At 39.3% G+C, this 23548-nt stretch overlaps 2 protein-coding genes across 2 annotated transcripts; both read right to left on the bottom strand.

The window, feature by feature from the left end:
- Positions 1-16685: 16685 nt before the first annotated feature.
- Positions 16686-19193, bottom strand: LOC122144537. Its single transcript, XM_042755511.1, has 3 exons — positions 18916-19193; positions 18651-18744; positions 16686-18513 (listed from the first exon to the last, which is right to left on the bottom strand). The coding sequence occupies exons 1-3, from the start codon at positions 19191-19193 to the stop codon at positions 18115-18117; spliced, it is 771 nt and encodes a 256-aa protein (XP_042611445.1). The 3' UTR covers positions 16686-18114.
- LOC109059265 lies at positions 18719-20513 on the bottom strand. Its single transcript, XM_042755514.1, has 2 exons — positions 19937-20513; positions 18719-19597 (listed from the first exon to the last, which is right to left on the bottom strand). Exons 1-2 carry the CDS (start codon positions 20178-20180, stop codon positions 19227-19229), a joined length of 615 nt encoding a protein of 204 aa, XP_042611448.1. The 5' UTR covers positions 20181-20513; the 3' UTR covers positions 18719-19226.
- Between the last annotated feature and the right edge of the window lie 3035 nt (positions 20514-23548).

The following is a 23548-nucleotide window of genomic DNA, read 5'->3' as shown; positions in this document are numbered from 1 at the left end:
ATTCGCTATATGAGCTTTGCAGTGAGATGGCAAACATGTCAAAGATATATAACTATATTTTAGCACAACTGGAATGCTGGTCAGATATGAGGATCACGACCTGTTTTGTTGTGTAATTATAGTCTAATTATCTGTTGCAATCAATGTTGTTTTTATATTCACTATGGAAGATAATTTTATATCGTTATCTAACTTAAATGCACAAAGGTAGTATTTCATCTGAGGAATGAAGCCCCAGCACATGTGAGCTCTTGCTTCAAAGACCCAAGTGTTGGTTATCAACATGTAAGTGTGAGCTACAAACACACAAAAACTATTTTCCCTTCAGCTAATGTCAGAACACTGTTGTCCTCTCTTTAACATGCGCTGACAGTAACACATTAACTGAGATGATGGAGTTTATGGATGCATCCCACCCACTTTAGTTCATCAATGCAATTTCTCTTAATTGACCCGCCATTGTTTGCATTGCAGAAAAGTTATTATAGCCATTTCTATTATAGACATTTCTATTTATTAATGTCTTTAGTGTTGGTGTTTAATGTGCTTTAAAGACTCTTTAGCATCATCTCAGAGCACAAGAGAAAGTTTCCGTGTGTTGTTGAGTCAGTCACTGGCATGAATCTTTCATGAGGAAGGTACGGGTCGAGCCCTTGCCTCTGTGTTGCTCACAGGAAGATCTCCACAGAGGACCTCCTCTCATTAGCATTGCCTCTCTCTGGCTCAGACTCGTTTCTTGACCTCTGTTGATTTGCTCTTTCCAGAGGACAGCAGGCCTGTGTGTTTACATTTACTTCGCCCATGAGTTTTATCAGGCATTTTAATATTAATTAGACAGAACGAGCCTGTGACTGGTATGATTATGAGGGTCTTATCCTCCAGGGCTCGCGTTTGTTACGTGGAGCGTGACGGTGTGACTCCAGCGAGCTGCAGATCAGCGGCTCTGACAGCTTGATGAAGTCATGCAGGTTGAAGTGCCACTTTTCTGTTAATCGCAGACTTGCTTTGTGGGTTCTTGAGTGGCTGGTAACCCCTCTTCTTTTTTCTTCACCACCAGTGTAATAAAATACCCTGCAAGAATTTCCATGCTGGTATAGGCTGCCCTTACCAAAAAGTAGTATACTTCAAGTTTATTTTATTAAGTATACTTAAGCAAAGTTCAAGTATATTTTTAAGTATACTTTATGGAGGAAGTATACAAATATCAGTGTTCTATTAGTATACTTGTAAGTGTACTGTTTCAATACTCCTTGGGACTAAATTGGCCCACTTTCTAGTATTTAAAAGAATACTTTTAAGTATACTTTAAGTATAACAGTAGCAAACTTTGAGTACACAACTAGTTTACCTCTATGTTTGTAGTTTGTACTGCAATTACATACTAAAAGTGAACTTATAGGTATACTGATCGTTTACTAATTAAATACTTTGTACACTTTGAAGTATAGTCTCAGTAAACTACTAGTTTAGTAGTTTTTATACTGCAAATATACTCATAAGTTTTCTTTAAGTGAACTTTACATCATACTTTAAGTATACTACTATGTCCCTATTTAGGTTTTAATTTGTATATATTCTGTTATATGAATAAATATCTGAGCAAACACACAAAACATCCAAAGAAAGAACAGGGTATCTCCTTGTAAACAAAAACATTTTATTCTAGCTTCATGCATTGTTTTTTAAAACACTTTAATCTGGGTAAGTTTCATAAAAAAATAAAGAAAACATTTTGAACAAAAAGCTGAATTGGATTCAGAATGATAATCAAAACGTAGATGGAGTCGATCAACACCCCAAAGCTTGACTGTAATTATTACCTCTTCATCGGTCCACAGTTTATTCCATAACGTTACAGTTTTGATGCTGTTTCATGTCAGATGATCGTGTTAGATTACATCTGTTAGTATCTGTTGTTTTTTTTTTTTCTTCACTTGTGTTTTTTTGGAAATTCTGTACATAAGATGTGTACTAGCGCCCTCTACAGTATAACAATGAAAACATGGATTCTAGGAGCATAGCTCAAATATATTTAGACTTTTTGTAATTCAAGTATACTTAAATGCCATTTTAAGTATACATCATACAAGTACATAAAAAACAAACCAAAACTAAACTTTCACAAACACAGTACAAAATCACCAGAGCAAAAGCACACAAGAATAAACTTCTTTTTCGTAAGGGTGGTTAGTTCTGGCCGGCAGAAAAAATCAGGTCAAAAAACATCAAGATAATAAAGAACAACTAACAACAAGCCACATGACTTCACATGCAACCAAAACACAAAAAAACAAAATACCAAACAAAAAAAAAAGAAAAAAAATAGGTCCCCAATCCCTGCACATCTTTAATGTATTCTGTGATCATTGTGCTTTTGTTTTGCTGTGTAGACATTTAGTTTATTGTTTAGCCATGTCCTGTTCCTGTTCCCCTTTTGTGATCCCTTGACTGCTCTCATCTACGTATGTCTGGTTATCCTTATTATCTCTCGTGTATATTAGCCCATGTGTTTCTTATGCTCCTTGTTGGATTTTGAAATTGCATGCCATTTTTCAGTTTCCCGATTTCTGAGTTGTTTTTGTCTTTCTTAAACCTCCCATTTTTCAGGAAATCCCTTCCCAAATTTGCCAGTCAGGCCATTTGAAGAGATTGCAATTCCATGAACTGCTGCTAGTGGCACAGAAATGACATAAATACAGGGATGATTTAACACTACACAAACACTGAATATCGGTTATACTGGACCACACTGGGGGGACTCAAATCTAAGTAGCATATTCTAGCAATGATATTTGATGTATTATGATCAAACATAGAAAATCTCAGTTGTTGTTGAAAGGATTTAAATGCTGCTGGTTCTCTGGATGTATTGAGACCAGATAAACAGTCTGTGTGAGTGAACACAAAAATAACTGCTCCCAGCACTCTTGTGAAACTGTTCACCCTTCGCTTGCTCTTCATCTCCAGTGTCCCCGAGCTCCTCATTTACGCTCGTCTCCAGGAGAGGTTAAACTTACAAGCTATCTGGATGGAAAGACTGTCATCTTGAATTTTTCTGTTTGTCTTTTAGTTAAACTGGATGCTAAAGGAACATTTTGCAATGGGGTGTAATCATCTTTTTCTGATGTGCAATGGAAACAGTAGGTGTATATATATATACACACTATTTTTTTTCTCGAGGTACCAATAGTTTGATCTAAACTTGATTTATTCTTCAGTCTTTATGGCAACAAGTCTAAATTTATCAATGGCTATTTGTGTTTGCATCAGGTGAAAAAGGGGATGGAGAGATGTAACAATCAAAGCCAACACAAAGTCAGAGACAATGCAGGACAATCTTTTTTTATTATTAATGTTTAAAAATGTTATTAGCCAGTTGCACATAAAAACAAACTGTAAGTTCTACAGCATCACTTAGCCATATTTAGCACGGCCGAATGTGATCGCACCTCCTCTCTGTAGAGCATCTGCCGTCACCACAGGTTTGACCAGGAGCTGTCAGAGCCAATCTGGTCCAATGGTCCAGGGGCCCATGAAACGAGCGCCCAACACTAATTAATCCTCACCTGTCAGCCAAACTGCGAGTGCGTGCAGGTCATTAACTACATAATGATCATCATAATGGAGCCGGAGATGATCATTACAGGAATCAAGGCTTGTATTTTGTCCTAAATACTAGCAAAATTGTGTTTAATATGATGGCATGACTCGCTATCCTACTCACTATGATATCCATTTGTTAGTTATTTCTGTCACATAGTTTTGGGTAGTTCTGCCCACAATGAAATCTCATTGGTCCAAAATGCCACTTCACAAAGCTGTATGTAAGATGTGTTCAGATTGGCTGGTTATGGTTCGTTAGGTCAGGTGTTTAAGGAGCAATATGTGAGAGGCAGTGGTGAGAGTTTTTATAGGGTTTGGTACACCAGAGAGCAGTGTCTACAGTAGTTGTTTACCCACCCCAATGTAACAACCAGTTACTATAATAGAAGTGTGCTGAGCCAAAAATAGTGTCATTAGAATGTGTTGTCTCATATTGTGTTGCTTTTGGAGTTGCATTTGACAAACTGCACACTATTGTACTCTTCTGCATAAAACATAAGAGTTGAATGTCAAACGCTTCAGCATCCTGTGAAGTTCTCCTTCTTCTGAAATGCTCTTATTTGATGGGCATTGCACAGGCCCGTGGAGCGACCGGCGAACAAAGCCAGATAACTGCTCGAGCCCAGAGCACTTAAAAGCATTCTCAATCATCTCACTGTGATTGCTTTGTTTTATACATGTTAGAAAGACAGAGGATTCAACCAAAGAGACGGCTGGACCGAAGTTACCTGACAGAGGATGAAGCAAACAGAGGATGCAGAGAAGGTTTTCCTATTTGTTTGGTTTGTTGTTTTCTTCATCTCTCTTCCAGACATCTGGACCTGTGTCTAACGCCCTCTCTCTTCAACATGTGTAAACTATCAAACGTTCACCATGGAAGTGCTCATCTTGCCAGTTTTGTCATGATTAAAGTGGCGCATCAGATGTGTGCTCGTCTGACAACTCGGGGAAGCGCTGAAACCTCTCCCACTCTTCTCAACTGCTTTAAAGATGAAAAGGAAATTTAAGGTTTGTTCGACTAGTTGAAAAATACATTCAACTAAGATTCAAATATTGCTAATGAATATGTGACAGTGGTTTGGCATGATGGTTATGCGAGGGCCATTCTTTAATTCTGCTTGCAGTTAGATGAAGAAATCCAACACAGCGAATCCAGCAAAGCATCCTTTAGAGATGAAGTTTTTACACAAAATCAAATGATTAAGCTTAAGATAATTTACTTTTACATCATCAATCAATCAATCAGCTAATCGTGACACATTTACAAGATGATTTTTATTTATTTATTATTTCATTTTATTTTTTACTGTAAACAGCATTATAGTTAAAATTATTAACACCCATCTGGCCATCTGTCATTTCATACTAATTTGACTGTTTGTGATATAGTTATTAGAATTAGTAAATATTGATGTTGTTTCTGATATTAACAAAAGCTTTAGAACATAGGAGTCTGAACCATTGTATGTGGGTGGGCAGAGACACACTCACTTTTACCATCTCTAAATGAGCGCATATGTCTGTTCACTTTTTTCCATTCCACTTGAGGTGGACTCCATTCCACATTTTAGCTACCGCCTCGACTTCCACGCTCCTGCTTCCTCAAATCCATTTCGCTTGACTCATTCAGAGTCTGTATAAATTAAACTCCATTGTGTGTTTTCAGCACTCGCGCATGCAGCACAGGAAGGTGAATAAAGCTGCTCAGGCGGGTCTGGCTGTGTGCTCACATACTCTCACTGAACAAGCTGCTATTTAACTGAATGCTCATCATTTGTTCAGCTGTTGCTTTTAAAGGCATCATGTAGTCTTTGTTGCAGCACTGAATTACAGTTGCATGTACACTGTGTTGTTATAATGCTAACAGTTATCTGACGTTTTTTCAAAACAACTTACTAGACTTTTGTTGCTGTGTTCATTTTTGGGAAATCTTGCCAGGTATGTGGCAACTGGTTTAGGCTATAAAAGCAATTGTTTAATTTAAAGGCACCAGAATACAGTTAATGGCATCTACTCCAGTAACATTTTTTCCTGGGGGAGGACCCACCCACATTTGTTTTTTTTTTGCCTTCAACGCCCATGCTATTCTGATTTGCAATCCTACAATATATGTTTTTTTTTTTTTTTTTTGCTGAGAAATACTAAAAGCTATTTACAGGGTTCTAGGGAATGAAATACTTTACAAATGACCAAAAGATTGATATACTGATTCAAACACAGTTCGAGGCTCAAAACTGTTAATCATGGTGAGTCTGAATGGATGAGCCACATTTGAAGCTGTAGTGAACATCAGTTGAAATTTAAATTAATGTAATTAATGTTACTGGTAAACCATGTACAAGAAAGATTCTCTCTTTCCTGATTTCATTTTCTTTTCATGCCGGATGAGATGCCAGCAGCATTTGAACAACCAATTGTTATTTTACCCAGAAACTTGGATATAAGGTCTAAATCCATAATGAAGGTGCATCAGGCAGTGCAATGAAAAATGTGGCTTGAAATAAAGTATTCAACAAAGGTCAACATAAATGAGGAGAAGCACTGGTAAGAAACACACTATCCACAATCACACTCTTTCCCATCCGGACGGGATTAGATTTCTCAGAGGACACTGGAATACTGCAGAAGAACAGCAGGTAATTTGCTCTGTGATTTCAACCATGTCCGTTTCGAACACATCTATGTTTTTTTTTTTTTCCTCTGAATGAAATTTACAAAAGTACATCTGCGAACCCCCTGAGGGAAAACTATTCCTGTCTGAACGAGGCTCATGGCTAAACAATGTTTTTAAGTGTGCAAAGATGCACAGTATGCCTAAAATAAAGTAAAAGCTTTAAGCAAGAATCCTTCAATACAAATTTCACATTTGCATTTGATGTAGGTTACATTGTTAAAAATGGCTATTATCACATGCGATTAGCATACTCATGCGACTCCTGAAATAAGGTGATTCTTATATTCTAGCTTGAGGCTTAGTCAAAGAAACTAATCCTTAATTGTGTGCGTGCTTGGCATACTCATGCGACCGCGGCGCCTGATGGGCCATGAAGGATCCGTAACGAGCCTGACGCGCTCATCTCCACACACTTCTCTCCTTTTAAAATTCTTGCTGTTAAATGGATTTATGATCAAAGCGTCGTACCAGCGTATTGTCTTCTGCGACGTTAGTCACACACTGCTGGACTGGATTTGATCTCCTCGAGGCTTAAGGGACTATAAAGTAGACAGACGGCAAAAAGGGAATAAGGAAGAAAGGAAAGAGGAGAGATGGCAAAGGACGGAGTGAGATGTATTCAGTTCTGGGATCTTCTTTGTGTCTGCCGCTTTGAGAATCTTGAAGGTTGGCACTTTGAGTGTCGCCCACCGGAGTCCCAGGGACATGGAACTTAAAAGCTACAGCTAAAGGCTCGTTCACATGTGTCGTGTCAATAAATGCAGGGAATGCCTGTGGCCTTTGGAAGCACAGCCAATGATGACCCGACATTTTGCATTTCTGTACGGTTCCGTGTTTGCAGTTCAAGAGATGTGCCCTAAATTACATACTATACCCTGTGCACTTATAGTTTGCACTATGTGCTCAACCGTGTTTGAATTTTATAAAGTTATTTTGTCATCCAACATACACTACGTAATTAAAGCTGCAACAGCTTTAATTACGTTAATTAACTGGAAAAATTGTGGGTATTTGAAGTGCACTTCTTATTGTTGGAGTTTTCAGTGTGAATGCACTACTTTCACTATTTATGCTGCAATATCACATTATAGGGTACAAGTAGGCAAATTTGAATGTGCATAAAATTTATATTGTATTGTACGTGCTGGTCAATGAACAAAACCATATAAATTAGACAAGGCATGATTTTTAATATTTCCCAAAAAGGCAGTCAGTCTCAGATAGTGATCATGAGCTTTTACCTGCAGACTTCGCTAAACTGAAACTGAAAGTGACATGTGGCCAAGAATGGCAACCCATACTCAGCATTTGTGCTCTGCATTTAGCTCACCCAAGTGCACACACACACACACACACACACAGAGCAATGGGCACCTCAGTTGTAGTTACTGAAGGTGGAAGAGAGCGCTGTTCATTCAGGCTGTTCATTCAGGTGAATCTTTGCAAAAAAAAAAAATGTAAAAAAAAATTAAAAAAATTAAATAAAATAAAAACAGTGAGGTTTTGCCATGTTTTAGTTTGGTGACACATGTATTTTTCATAGGTTTAGACGGTTGTTCTCTAGTGGATGGACTCTCTCATAAACATCCGGGTGGAGATGAACCCTGGGGTTTGGTCCTGCCCAGATCGATGCGGACAGACAGTCATAACCGAACTCTCCTGCGACAGCGCTGACGTTTCCAGCCGTCTGTGGGGACTGAAGGGCAGCAGCTGAGTGATGGCCGTATACCTGAGAGACGCTCCTGTCCGACGGTAAGAGGAGCAGAGCGTCAGAGGTGGGCTGAGAGAGGATGAGAATCGTGACCCTCGGGGCAGCGGGCCGTCCCTCCGATGCCTCCAGACTCCACACAGACGATGTAATTGGTGTCTGGCCAGCCTTCAGCAAAGATCCCAGCAGAGCTGGGCAGGGCAGAGGTTAGTTTGATATATTCTCTGCATTCACTGGAGAATTTGCTTCACCTATGGAATCTTTCACATGGAAGACCTCACACTCAGACACCAGTTAAGACCCGTTCACATCAAGAATCTTATCTTTATTCATAACTATATTCACATCCATAGTAACAGAATATAACGTTTTGTTTATTCTAAGCAACTGCTTCAGTTGTGTTCTGTGAACATAACTGCAGTATGCATTTTAAAGTTTGAAGGATTTTGATTGGCTGTCAGTGTTTTCATTGTTAATCAGCTGTTTGCTCTTGTGAGTACTAGAGTTGGAGTGATTTTTTCAATTTTATAGTTTTTGTTATACTTATCATTCTTGCTGTGAACAGGCCTTTATACTGACAAATTTTTGTTTTGGTGTGACTGAACAGATCAGCATCAGTATTTTATGAATGGTCGAACCGAGCACTGTAGATACAGCTCAGCTTTAGTGCACGGTTTTGCTGTTTTATATTTTGTTCTGTGTTATCATCTGCCAGTCAAAGCAACAGCACACCACATCCAGCCACATGGATTAAGGTACAGTTAGTGACCATGCCACAGTATTTATATATAGCCATATCTACAGGGTACCTACATAGTCTGGAAAATGCTTGATTTTAGCTGTTACGCTGCCTAGGTTTGAAATGCGCTTGCAAATTGCATCTGCACATCCTATCTAGAAATACGAGACAGATTTTTACGTTAATAATCTCTCATCACCAGCCACTCAAAGGTAACCTGAAACCTATATTATTTTTATTTATTTTTCATGTAGAGACAAGTGTTTGGAAACTCAGGCATTGCATTTACTAGATCTAGTGACATGGTATCAGCAATCATATTTTACAAAGATTTACATTAAAATTCACACTAGAATATTCATCTTTGCACTGTTGTATTATTCCTTTGGTGACCAAACCAGTCAGATTTTGTCCTCTTTGCATTAAATTAATTTTTAAACAATAACAAGAGCTGTCAAAATGTTAAAATAAATGTGATATGTGTTATTGTTTTGTTATTGTTATTGTTTTAATAATAATAATAATAATAAAAACTTTAGTTCAGTAGTGAACTGATTGGTCCTTCACATGTAATCTGCTAGCATTTACTCTTTTATAGCCAGTTGTACAGCGAATGAGACTGCTTGCTCACCATTTCAAAAGCCTGGTTCAGTGTTGGCTGTAATCTGTTCCTATCACTATCAGAGTTCCTCTGAAACCCTCCACCTCCCCCAGCACCACCTGTTGAGATCTTCTATGGCATTAATGAATGTCTATTGTCTATCTGTCAGAGATGCTTGGTTTAAGGGCTGTCTTTAAGGCCTGTCAGTAAACAGCCACTGATGCATAGGACAGAACATCAACATCCCCACCTGGTATTGCATTTGAGTAAGTGTTTTTAAAACATTTTCATATAAAACCATAATTTCCACACAAAGCATTATGAAACTGTTTACTTACGTGTTGTGATGTAAAGTAGCTGCTGTCAGATCCAGTACAGTTGCCACCACTTCATCTTTCAACAATAGTTTCTTTGTGAACCCTTTCTTACACTGTGCCTCATTTACAAAACAATCCAAAGATAAATGCTGCAAACAAACACACAATTACATACATACATCATAGTGATGATGTAACAGTAGGCACAGATGCCGGTCATATGCTTACTGTATATATTTTGCCCTTGTGACATTACAAATCCAACATCATCCAAACAAGCATGGTTTAGAATGGAAGTGGAATGAAAAGGGTACTGTAACCAGCCCTTGACATTTTATTTTTATTTTTGTTTTTTATTTTGCATTGCAAATGTTTTTCAATGTATTAATCATTTGATGCATAATTCCTTAACTTCATTAGACTCTGTATATCTTGGTGATTGCATTAGCCAGCCAGCTACCTAAAGTCATAATGTGTTGGTGAAGTCCTAGTGCAATAACGATTCATGAATGATTATTAGAATTAGGATGCAGGCATGCATGTTGTACATATTTTAACCTAATTCAAACATCCTTATTGAAGCTGAAGTATTAATTAATTAGAAAAATCATATTTAAATAGAAATAGTACATACATTGAAAAAAGTATACATATCTTTAAGACAGCACAGGAAGCTGTAAATGTTGTCTATTCGGTAATATTGTCTCCTTTCTATACAAACCTGATTCCAAAAAAGTTGGGACACTGTACAAATTGTGAATAAAAACAGAATGCAATGATGTGGAAGTTTCACATTTCAATATTTTATTCAGAATACAACATAGATGACATATCAGATGTTTAAACTGAGAAAATGTATCATTTTAAGGGAAAAATAAATAGATTTTAGATTTCATTGCATCAACACATCTCAAAAAAGTTGGGACAAGGCCATGTTTACCACTGTGTGGCATCCCCTCTTCTTTTTATAACAGTCTGCAAACGTCTGGGGACTGAGGAGACAAGTTGCTCAAGTTTAGGAATAGGAATGTTGTCCCATTCTTGTCTAATACAGGCTTCTAGTTGCTCAACTGTCTTAGGTCTTCTTTGTCGCATCTTCCTCTTTATGATGCGCCAAATGTTTTCTATGGGTGAAAGATCTGGACTGCAGGCTGGCCATTTCAGTACCCGGATCCTTCTTCTACGCAGCCATGATGTTGTAATTGATGCAGTATGTGGTCTGGCATTGTCATGTTGGAAAATGCAAGGTCTTCCCTGAAAGAGACGACGTCTGGATGGAGCATATGTTGTTCTAGAACTTGGATATACCTTTCAGCATTGATGGTGCCTTTCCAGATGTGTAGCTGCCCATGCCACACGCACTCATGCAACCCCATACCATCAGAGATGCAGGCTTCTGAACTCAGTGCTTATAACAACTTGGGTTGTCCTTGTCCTCTTTAGTCCGGATGACATGGCGTCCCAGTTTTCCAAATTTTGATTTGTCTGACCACAGAACAGTTTTCCACTTTGCCACAGTCCATTTTAAATGAGCCTTGGCCCAGAGAAAACGCCTGCGCTTCTGGATCATTTTTATATATAGCATCTTTTTTGACCAATAGAGTTTTAGCCAGCAACGGCGAATGGTACGGTGGATTGTGTTCACCGACAATGTTTTCTGGAAGTATTCCTGAGCCCATGTTGTGATTTCCATTACAGTAGCATTCCTGTATGTGATGCAGGGCCATCTAAGGGCCCGAAGATCACGGGCATCCAGTATGGTTTTCAGGCCTTGACCCTTACACCCAGAGATTGTTCCAGATTCTCTGAATCTTTGGATGATATGCAGCACTGTAGATGATGATAACTTCAAACTCTTTGCAATTTTTCTCTGAGAAACTCCTGTCTGATATTGCTCCACTATTTTTCGCCGCAGGAGTGGGGAATTGGTGATCCTCTGCCCATCTTGACTTCTGAGAGACACTGCCACTCTGAGAGGCTCTTTTTATACCCAATCATGTTGCCAGTTTGACCTAATAAGTTGCAAATTGGTCCTCCAGCTGTTCCTTATATGTACATTTAACTTTTCTGGCCACTTATTGCTACCTGTCCCAACTTTTTTGGAATGTGTAGCTCTCATGAAATCCAAAATGAGCCAATATTTGGCATGACATTTCAAAATGTCTCACTTTCAACATTTGATATGTTATCTATATTCTATTTTGAATAAAATATAAGTTTATGAGATTTGTAAATTATTCCATTCCTTTTTTATTAACAATTTGTACAGTGTCCCAAATTTTTTGGAATCGGGTTTGTATATTAAATATAATCATTGGTGAACATAACTAAATCTGAAAATCAAAACAACATTGCGCAGTCATGGCCTAATCCAATCTAAAATATCATGCAATAAATAACTATGAAGAGCAGCACTGAAGCTGAGATTCAATAGAACTCTATGGTAGTCTATTCATTGAACATTCGTTGAACATTTTTGAAGCCTGGCTTATATATCATCCAATTGATGATTGGATGAGCTGTTAAATAAGCATGAGTGACCAGTTACTGAACCAGTGATTTGCATGACTGACAACTTTGTTATTTAAATACATCGCTGTACACAAAGAGAGACACACAGTCTGCCATAATTGTTGTAGGAATGATGAATTTTACTCTTAAAAATCTGTACAAATCCTGTTTCTAGAAACCAGAATATAACTCGAGACAGTAAACAACACACAAATCACATAAAACAGGCATTCACCATTATTATTATATGCAAATAAAATAAAATAAAATAAATAAATAAATAAATAGCTGTACACTACTTATTTATAGTAGTGTAGTTTTTTTTTTTTTTTTCTCAAGGTAATCTGCATATATAATTGTTCACATTGAGAAGTGACATCAATCTGCTGGTGACATGGGCTTAATTCATCACACAATAAAGAAAATCAGAGCATAGACACCACTCTGTGCCCAGCTGTCAGGCAGCTTTAATACCTGGCTGACTCATTGTTGTTTGTCTGCCTGTGTGTGCCGCTGTCCCCCTCCCTGTTAGGACACTGTGGCAGCAGTGGCAGGACCCTCGTGTCCCCCTGGTACTTGTTAAGAGGACAGCATCCTGTCACATGAGTGCCGAGAGCAGAGGGTTAGTGTCAGGGGTCTCTCTCGCTCATCCAGGTCTTTCACTGCCCACCTGTGCCTTTGCCTTTCAAGGAGATGGCATGATGGAACACAAGTTTTATGGGCTTAGAGACCGTGGAGAAAAGGACTTATTGGACACAGACTGGACAAAAAAATGAACATACGATTAAACAATATTTACAATATTTAAGGGATAATGTACAGTCAGCTGGTCATAATTGTTAGAAAAAAGTATAATACATACTTAAATTTTGGCATGTTAATGAATATGACATTGTTAATATTTTTGGTCTTGGTCTTGGTGGACTAGACCTACTTTGCACTCTGATGCAGAGCAAGTATGGACCTGCTACTGGTAATAGATACACAGGCACATTGCTTTTAGCATGTGAGATAATTTGTTGTTTCTTCCTGAATAACCATGTACATAAATCCCAAAGCATATATAGACAGGTGGTGCTGGGGGAGGTGGAGAGTTTCAGGGAAACTCTGATAGTGCTGCAAGACCAACTTAAAGCAAAAACTGAACCAGACTATTGGAATGTTGGAATGGAAGCAAGCAATCTCAATGACTGTACAATCAGCAGAAGCCAGTCAGTTTGTGCCATGTAAATTAGATGATTGCATGTGAAGGACCTATCAGCCTGTGCCATATAGAGTTGCATGACAGAACTTATTTTCTGTGTGCGTCCTCAAATTTGTCAACATAAAATTACTAAAGTTCCCTGTCAACATAAATATACTGAATCAAACTCTGAAAGTGCATGTAAGATTTTATTTATTTATTTATTTTGCATTATAGGTATTTTGGATCAGCATCTCTTGTAGAATTAAAGCCTTGGTCAGTCTTCATTTTACCTTTTTGTCAGTGTTGATGGAACAAAATTAAAATAAAAATTGTTGGTTTGTTGGTCCATGAAATGATTTAACTGCAATCTTTTAAAATTTATGCCTAAAGCTTTAAATAAATTATTTTAAAAATGAACACTTTGATGGTTAAAAATACTCTGCTGATTTGTAATGTAAATTTTACCACAAATCTCATGACAGCACATCTAAAAATATTAGACTTTGTGCCTGCTCTGAAAGATTGCCTCCCAGAAATATAACGGTGCAATCGCAGCACTTCTGATTAAGGAACACTCCCAAGCCAATAACGTGGAAGCTCATCTGAAGTGAGATTATGGGACGCTTGGCACTGACCTATATAGATAGCCCAAGGAAGCCGTCTGCTCACATGGCATTATGTCTGGTGAAAGGGCATTAGCTGATTTTGCACTACATGAGTCTGTCTGCATTAATGTTGGGGCTTTTCCTCATGCGGTCCACGAATGGCTGGATGGTAGCGGTGTTGGCATATGTTTCCCAGGGTGAGGCCCGGCCTGCATTGTTCTGAGCAGATGTCAGAATGCATTAGGGCCGGCTGGGCTGTGCTGGGAAACCCCCTGCTCAGAGATGCTGCTGTCATAACTGGTAATTACATTCAGACGGTCAGCGCTGCAGACGCATGCGAGGTGGAGCTGTGTATGCAAGAGCTGCGGCTGGTAACTTTGCAAAAACAGAAGAACAACTACAGAACTGAAGACAAATTATAGAATATTAAGATGAATCACCACTCCAGTAACTGTTTGTGTGTGTGTCCACTGCCCACAGTCCAGGTCAGTTTATAGCTCAAGAGCCGTATGTTTGATTAGAGAGGAAGCAGAGATTCATGGGAGGATTTTGCTCTTTTGACCCTCACCTTACTTAAAAAGCTTTATGAATTCAAATGATTTTTCATATATAAATTATTTATGAATATACTTCTCAGTGCACAGTCAAACGATATAACTTATTAAATACATAAATACATGAAAAATAACTAGTATTCTCATCATCATCAATGATGTGAATAATAACACATGGTAACTGGGTGTTGATGGGATCCCCGTATTCTGTAAATGTCTCTTGTTGTGCCATGCGCTTGCCATATCGACCCAGCTTTTTTCAAGTCTGCAGTGGTTGCCATGGAAACCTGGCAAACTTGCAACACCACCTTTTTTTTTTTTTTTTTAAATATGGCATTATAATTTTTCACTTCATCCTTTCTTTCTTCTGCTGTCTTGCTTTTCCCTCTGTCATTATTTTAAATGAATGTGGAGTTTGACAGTTATGTAACGAAAAAATCTAAATTATTTGCTTGATTTTTGTCATCTGAGACAAATTTTGGGAATTATAAAAGATTTTCTAATAGTAGAGAATTAGCTGTTTCAAATGGCTTATTGTGACAAACTCACTGATGACCAATTGATTGTAGTCAAAATGAAATTGAACCTCTGACAGTGTTGCTAACAGCAAGTCAAATCAGATTTATTTTTACAGTGATTTTCACAATATACATTGTTTAAAAGCAGATTCACATACATTCATAATGTTAACATCTATAATATCCTAATGTGAATATAAACAATCAGTCAGATTTGCCATGTAAAGTTGGAAACGGTTATTATGGATAACTACTACTGAAATCATAAGAAAAAAAAATGTTAATAATAAACATAAGTAAAAAATAAATAAATAAAAATGCAAGGCAATATTTCTCATTTTCATTTAGTTTATCTTGATGTAATAAAATAACTAAAACTAACACAAAATTATTATAAAAAAACTAAAAAAAAAAACTATATAGACATTAAAAAAAAATAGTAAAAATGACAAAACCATCAAACTTTAAATTGAACATGAAAGCAGAAAATATAAAAATGCAATTGAATTCAAAATATTAACAAAAACCCTACATTCACAAACCAAGGATTATTATGAAATCTGTAAAGTTTTGTTCAAATTATATTTGGTGTAATAGCAAACCTAATTACTATAAATTGATGTACACCAGCACCATGCAAGTGGCCAAAGTAAATATGCTTTGTCATAATTCTCACAGAATCATGACCATCCATTGATCTGTAACATCTGCCACTCCATTTTCAAGGAACAAATTATCTTTAGCTGTTTTATAGGCAAGCAGTAACATACTGAACCAGAAACGGTTGATCATCTACGCTTATCAAACTGTGATCTGGAGACTTCAGCTGTACACCGGGAGCTGATCTCCAGAGCTCTGGCCAGAAGGGGACGTGGGGACTGTCAGGTGGAGGAAGATGCCGCTGGCCCAATTATTTCAGTGAACATGCTCCCCGATAACTCTCGCCCCACAACTCAGACCTTCCACATTTCTGAAAGGTTCAGGAGCCGTGGGCAGCAGACCGTGGATGGACTTTGGAAAAGGTCACGGCTGCTGTAGGTTTTGTTTTATTTGTGTTTCTTCTGAAAGCTCAGTGTCACAGTGGTAAATGCTCAGCGCTGCAGCTCCAAACCCTGCCTGAGATGCCGGGCTTTCTCTCCCTGTGGATTTGTTCAAACACCTCCTTCTTTCCTCCAAATGAACAAAACCACACAATGTATCATTTAAAAGCTCAAAAGAGGCCTGAGAGGTTTGTCAGTCGATACCCTTGGTGGCAAACCTGGCTTGAAATTGGTCTAATGGAATGTGCATTAGTGCATTAACACCATTTTAACCTGGCTGCGGCGCCCCTTTCCGTCCTTTGGTCAAACTTCATGTTCAGAGGTTTAATTATAATCATATGGTTAAAGGTCTGAGAGCTTCAAAAGCTGTGGGAAAGATCCGGTGAGCTGGAGTGTAGGAGTTCTTATTTGCATTTTTATTTTTTTGTGATGATAAGTCTTTAGTTTAAAATTTCTGTCCTCTTTCTAGAATGTGTGAATGTATTTAGACTTGGCCCTGCTCAACATAAAAGTGTATCTACCATCTGTTTATGTCAAGCGGTTGAAAAAAATATTTTTTTGCTGGCCTGACCAGTGAACTACAGAAATAAACAACTTTATTTTTATTTTTATTTTTTTATTATTATTATTATTATTATTATATTTTTATTTTATATTATATTTTACTTTACATGATATATTAGCAGATCTTGTAAAATCTGTTGGCCAGCATATATTTTAAGACAAAATCTTAATTTGTTTTTGAAATAAATGTTTTTCTTTGGGCCTGGTGATAGAGAATATCTAATGTAGTCACCACAAAAATAATGACATCAATGCATTTCCTATTTGACAGTATGCTAATGTCCAACAGACAATTGCTCATGATTTTAATTATGAACAGACATATTTATTTTCACAATCATCAGCTGAAGTGCTCTTGATAAAGTATACACCATACCTTTGCCACTCTATCCTGGACAGCATTCCCATAACCCTTTGCACACACTCATCAGCACTCATTGTTTGCACCTGTGTCTTGTTAGCCTTATTAGCTCATCCTATAAAAGCCTGGTTCTCTTTGTCATTCATTGTTAAGTCTTGTATGTGTCTGTACTAATTTTAAGCCTTGTTTCCTGGTTCTTCTGTGTCTTGCTTCCTGGTAGTGATGGGATGGTTGATATAACTGTCTCTGATACAGTTTTCAAAGCACTATTTTATCACACACTGTGCTGCTGCTTGTATCGAAATGACTGCATCAAATGATTGATTATGTTTGAAGCTTCAAACATCATGCAGTTTTGGAAAATCGAGACAGCTGGTTTGAAAAAATGGGTACTACAAAGGGACGCTGATACACAACAGAGATAGCTTTTGATAGGATAAAGCAAGTCGCTATGAGGCATACCGAGATGTGGCAAAGAGATGCAGCATCTCGTTCCCTTCTCAGGGAACAAGGGTTACAGCCATATCCCTTTCAAGGAACTTGAGCTATGTCATAAAATGACACTTTGGAGAACGAGATACCCACTGTGCTACACTGAATAATGCCTGTCCTACTGTGGCACACACCTAGTAGGCCAAAGAGATTACCTCAATGATCCAATTGCTAATCATTTATTTAGTGGCCGGGGATATCCCTCCTACTGAGAAGACTTTTGACCATACATCTCCAAAGCTCGAACAGGGCAAAGCAAATGAAGCCTCTCTCTTGGTCTGCCGACACATGTGGTGGAGGATAGAAGGCCTGTAAGATTGTATTGGCTAACTTTGTAGGAACTTTAGGCACATAGCACGGTCTAGGATGCAAGATGGCATTCACCTTCCCAGGAGTGAACTACAAGCAGGACGGAATGACAGACAAAGCTTAAAGGTCCTCAACTTGCTTAAGGGATGTAATGGCCAACAAGCGTGACATGTTTCTCTGACGCTAGCTCTAATGGCTCGAAGGGGCCCAGAGATAACCCCTTGAGGAGATCCCATGCCAGTTCCCATGGGACTCTGGCCTGAGCTGCAGGCCTTATCCTCCATGCTCCACGGAGGAACCGTACAACCAACTGGTGCCTCCCCAGAGGTCCATCACTTAACGGGGCGTGGAAAGCCACAATCCATGCCACTGACACACATATGAGAGTTAGCCAACTCTCTTGCAAGCTCCACCAGGAAGTCCACCCGTCTTTCCTGCCTTCCGGTGCATGCTTGATACAGCACATGTGCATTCAGTGCTGCCATGTCAATCATGTTATAGAACACGGCACCTGGCCAGCGCCGTGTCCCTGTGCGGACAGTGTACTCCCGCACCATCTGGTCCATCACATCCACGCCGCACTTTGTGGTGTTGTAAAGGGTGACAGTGTTTGGCTTCCTTTTGGTGGTATTATCAGTCTGAATCACGCTGTGCATGCTGCTAAGAATGTAGACGGTCTTCTTCCGTTTGGGCGCATACGCCGTCAGCGTAGCAGCAGTGGTTGAAAACACCTAATAAATAAGATAAATTGTTATTTTCATAGCACTTTTACACACAATGACACAATGACACAATGACACACTTGGCGGTGTTGATTCAAAAAATTAGAAACACATAAACATAGAACCACAAAAGACCTGCAACATACCTGAGTGGTGAATTCATTGCGATCTGTGTGTCTAGCGGATTGAGGGATTTCCCCGCGAATCTTGTTGACTGTGCCGAGGATGGTGGTTTTCCGGCTAAGAAGTTTATGCGCAAGTGACAGAGATGTGAAGAAATTGTGCGTGGTAACATTTCTGCCCTTGTCTAGGAATGGTTCCATCAGCCTCATCACTACATTTTCAGACAGTCTCTCTCCACTGGGACGACTAGGGTCCTTGCCAAGATATGGAAGGACATTACAAATGTACTTGGATTTTAGGTCGCAAGCCACCCAAAACTTGATCCCAAACTTGTCAGGTTTAGTTGCAATATACTCCAGGAAACAGCAGCGAGTCTTTGACGGGAAAAGCTGTACATCAACGGTGATATGTAGACCAGGGTTGTAGGACGTGATGCAATTGGTGACAAATGATCCCCACACACTGGAAATTCCAGCAAACTTATCAGTCTTTGCTCGATCACTCCTGGTGGACCTGTCATCAAAGCGTAGGTGTCGCATGATGTCTTGGAAGCGGTTTCGCGGCATTGTTCCAATGATATGTGGGTTTCCCAGGTTTGCTCACCAGCAGTCACGTAGTGATGGAACCTTGGTAAGCCCCCGCAAGATGACAATTGCAATAAATGCCATTAGTTCAGGGAGGGCCATGAACCAATGAACATGCTCCTTTTCCTGTGAATGTTGAATAGTCCATTCTTGAATGCTATGAAGCATGTCAAGAGTGATGAAACACAGGAAGCTCTGAAGGCGACTCGAAATACTTTTCCTGGCCTTAGCCGTTGGCTCTCCATCTGCAGCGTACGCTTTGATTGGGGTGAAAGGGAGACACGTCCCCACCTGTTCTTCACGCCACACTGTGCCATCTTTCGCTGTCTCTGTCAGGTCAGTCCCCAAACGGGCTCTCTTTTTTGGTTGAGGAGCAGTCTCCACATCTGCAGTGTGAACAAATTCAAATTGTGAGCAATGGAAAAAGTCAAATGATATCACAAATGCATGCATAGATACTAATCATAATTCCAGTATCTCCTTCTCTGTATCGAAATAATGTCTGAAATATCTTCCTAAATAAAAAGATACAACTAAAGCAAAGAAACAACTAATAATGTTTTGCACTTCAGATGGCAGTGAATGTCTGCTAAGTAGTACAAACAAAAAAGTGGACAATACAAAAAAGGCAGAGTAAATATGTATGTCACTCCACTCTGCTTTTTTGGTGTTTTCCACTTACTGGTTTGAAATGAAATAGGAAATAATATGAAATGAAACTTAACCTGAAGACAGATCAGACAGCTCTGAGTCCGAATCCGGCTGAAGTTCTATGTCTTCTCCATCTGAGTCACAAGGGTTTACTTCACTCAGGATCATTTCCAAGGCCTGCCGAGTGGTGAGTCTTCTCTGCATTTTCTTTTCTTGGAGAGGAGGTTCGTACACCACAGAATTCTTAAGGGCACTGAAGTAGTAGGCTATGTGCAGTGAAATTTTATCCACCTCAGCACAAAAGGAATTACCTCTCATTTGAGAGCAAGCTGCATGCAATTAGATGTGCTAATTCATACCTGTTTACACCTGGGCAAGACCCTACATGCCAATGTGAGACATGGTCAATCAAGTTCTCTGCTTTTAGCAGCCCTCCCTCCCCCACACATACAAACAAGCCACCAGCAACCATTCACACACACACCCCCAACCCCCCTGCAGATTGCTCAGGTAATGACCATATTTACACATGAATTGATGCTAATGATAGCCAAAAGACTAGCCAGTTAGCATCCACTTGGCTAAAGGAGGGTTACAAATCTCTGGGACTTCTAGTGTTAAAGTGGAAGTGAAGCAGTCAGTCAAGTTTACATTATTTAGTAACTGATTTCCACTTCATTAAAAATATATATATAACAAAAACAAATAATGTCCTTTATAAAAAAAAAAAAAAATCATTTTTTTTTCTTTAAAATGGTTGCATTAATTGTATTTATATCTTTTTATTATTATTAAAGTGGAAATTAGTATACTAAATAATGTAAATAACTGACTGCTTTACTTCCATTTTAATTGTGGATGGGGTAAGAACATCAGAGAAGCGATCTTGTATGGGAATCCTGCACTTAAGCCACTGGGCAGTTAACTGGGTCCAACCCATGCTCTCTGCACCAAGAGATGAACACATTCCATTTCAGGCCATACAGTCTCCTCATGGATGGAGCTCTAGAGTATGGTCTGGACCACTCCAGCTCCACTCCACTCCGCAAAGATATTGAAGATACCTCAGAATGATCAGCCAGTAAATGGATGACATGCCTCTTCAAGCCTTTGCATCCATTTCTCAAGTGCTAATTTTATGGCGAGGAGCTCTCAGTTTCTGATGTCGTAGTTTCTCTCTGCTAGGCTTTGTGTGAGAAGAAGGCACATGTGTGTAACTTAGAAGGCATCCCCTGCTGCGAAAGCACTGCTCCAACACTGGTGGAAGTGTCAACTTCAACAATGAAGGGTTTGGACGGATCAGGATGTATCAGGAGTTTTGCACTGCTGGATGCCAGCTTCAGTTGCTCGAAGGCTTTGTCTGCCTTGGTGGTCCAGGACAGAGACTTGGGTTTGCTGTGGAGCATGGAGGTGAGTGGATGAAATATAAGCTCCGGGAGTAGATGAGGATATTGTCAATGTAAAACAGCACAAACTTGTGGAGAAACTCCCGGAGCACCTCATACATGAAGTCCTGGAATACAAAGGGGGCGCTGACCAGCCCATACAGCATGACACGATACTGGGGGGCACCAGTTTTATTGCCCTAAGGATGGCACACACTGATGAGGTGGAAGTTTTGAGGCTTTCTTTGGGCAGAATGTATCACTGAAGGGAGCATAATCTTCAGTAATGTCATCAGAGTGTTGTTTGATGGGACTCTCGATGGTGGAGGAACAGACAGGAACTGGATTAAACGGCTTGGGCACTTTAAGAGGAAGTTCAAGGAAACAGGATAGGAAGCAGTTATTGCCCCACTTCAGACCCTCCCAACTGGCACAAGACAGCTCAGATTGGTGCTTAAGCAGCTACGGTCATCATTATATAATGCCATTGTTGGTATTCTCCAGAACCAGAAAGTGAATCCATTCCATGTGCAGCTGGACCACTGTGGACCACTGTGATTTACATAGCAGCTCAATCAATAACCGGGAAGTAAAGGGCTTCAATACAGACATAGATCTTGGGCCAGCCAACGCAGCCGCTCAACCATGGGTAGGCGACTGGATTCGATTTGCAATGGTCCAGGATCTGGAGAGCTGGCTGAGTCTGGTTGATGGTGTGAAGATGGGAGCTGATCCTGTGTCTTCTCCATACACCCCTGCAATTGATTGGAGTAGAGCTGTAGTCAAGTCCAGCTTTGTCGAGTCCAAGTCAAGTCCAAGTCCAGGACTAGTCGAGACCGAGTCAAGACCGAGTCCAAAGAGGTTCGAGTCCAAGTCAAGTCCAAGTCCAAAAGTTTCAAGTCCAAGTCAAGACCGAGTCCAAATGAGAGAAAAAAGGTTCCTCTTCAAGACCACATACTTAACTACTGATAATGTATGTGATTCGAGAGACAACATATCTCCTATTCTAAGAAAATAATTTTACATTATTATTTGTAATGATCAAAAAGCATGTGCAGAGTAACAGCTCTGTAGGATAGGGGTCTCCAAACTAGATCCTGGAGGGCCAATGCCCTGAAAAGTTTAGCTCCAACTGGCCTTAACACACCTATCTGGAAGTTTCTAGTGTGTCTAGTAAGAGCTTAATTAGCTGGTTCAAGTGTGTTTAATTAGAGCCAAACTCTAAAGGACACCGGCCCTCTAGAACCGAGTTTGGAGCTGTAGGGTCAAATTATTTTTATGTACTTTATTTACATTTTATTTACTTTATAATGCTGCTGTTGCTGTGATTATGTCTGTGGTCAAAAATTAAAATGACTGATGCCTTGGCGCAGCACACACACGCAAAGCTCAGGATATGACAAATGCGCGCAGTTAAGGCTAGAAGCGATACGTTTGGCTCTACTGGGCATGCGCACATACATACAGCAACATTTTTGTCATACTGTACTAGGGCTTGCATCGGCGCTGTCGGAAACAATCGACTACTCCAGCATGCATTAACCATAATGCATACAAAGTGTTTGCAAGTACGACGTGAATATTAGGATTACAATATTGCGTGGAGCTGTTACTTTCTATGACCATATCTATGTTGCATGTAAAAATAAAATATGTAATGTAATAATTAGGTTTGTACCTGAAGCCGAATACCTTATTCGGAATAGCACGGATAACGGCTTCAAAAACGAATAACGGACAAGGAATAATTTTGCCTGAATACTCGGCTGAAGCTGGCACAGTCTGGTGTTTGCTAGATAACAGTTAAGCCAGGGGATCAGAGCAATATTATACACAGACCTCTAAAGTCAGGAGTGTGAAGTGAATGAATGTAAACTTTATGAGTGAAAAGAGCGCAAATCAAACACCGCATTGCTGTTGCCTCTCCGTGCATCTCTCAGAAATCAGAGCTTGGCCAGAGTAATATCTCATATAATAATACATCATACACATTCTATTATTTGTTTATATTTAAAAGGCAATGATTTAAACCTTAGGCTACGATATAAAACGAATGAATGAAACAAGCACACGCGCTCACCAATCAAACAGCCGCGTTGCGCGTCTCAGTCTCTCAAAAACCAAACCAGTTCTCTCTCAAGAGTAGGCTAATAATAATCTAATATAAATAAACAAATTCAGTCGAGTTCAAATGATCACAAAACTATCTTCATCAAATCTTCCCGCCACAATGCACATTTGTTAAGTGAAGTTCACTATAAGACTCACTTAAAGAGTTCTGCGCAATGAAAATGTGCGCAT

Source organism: Cyprinus carpio, unplaced genomic scaffold (assembly GCF_018340385.1).
Source record: "Cyprinus carpio isolate SPL01 unplaced genomic scaffold, ASM1834038v1 S000006714, whole genome shotgun sequence".
NCBI lineage: Eukaryota > Metazoa > Chordata > Actinopteri > Cypriniformes > Cyprinidae > Cyprinus > Cyprinus carpio.
The sequence above is the reverse complement of the archived record's forward strand: the minus strand, read 5'-3'. Positions and strand labels throughout refer to the sequence as shown.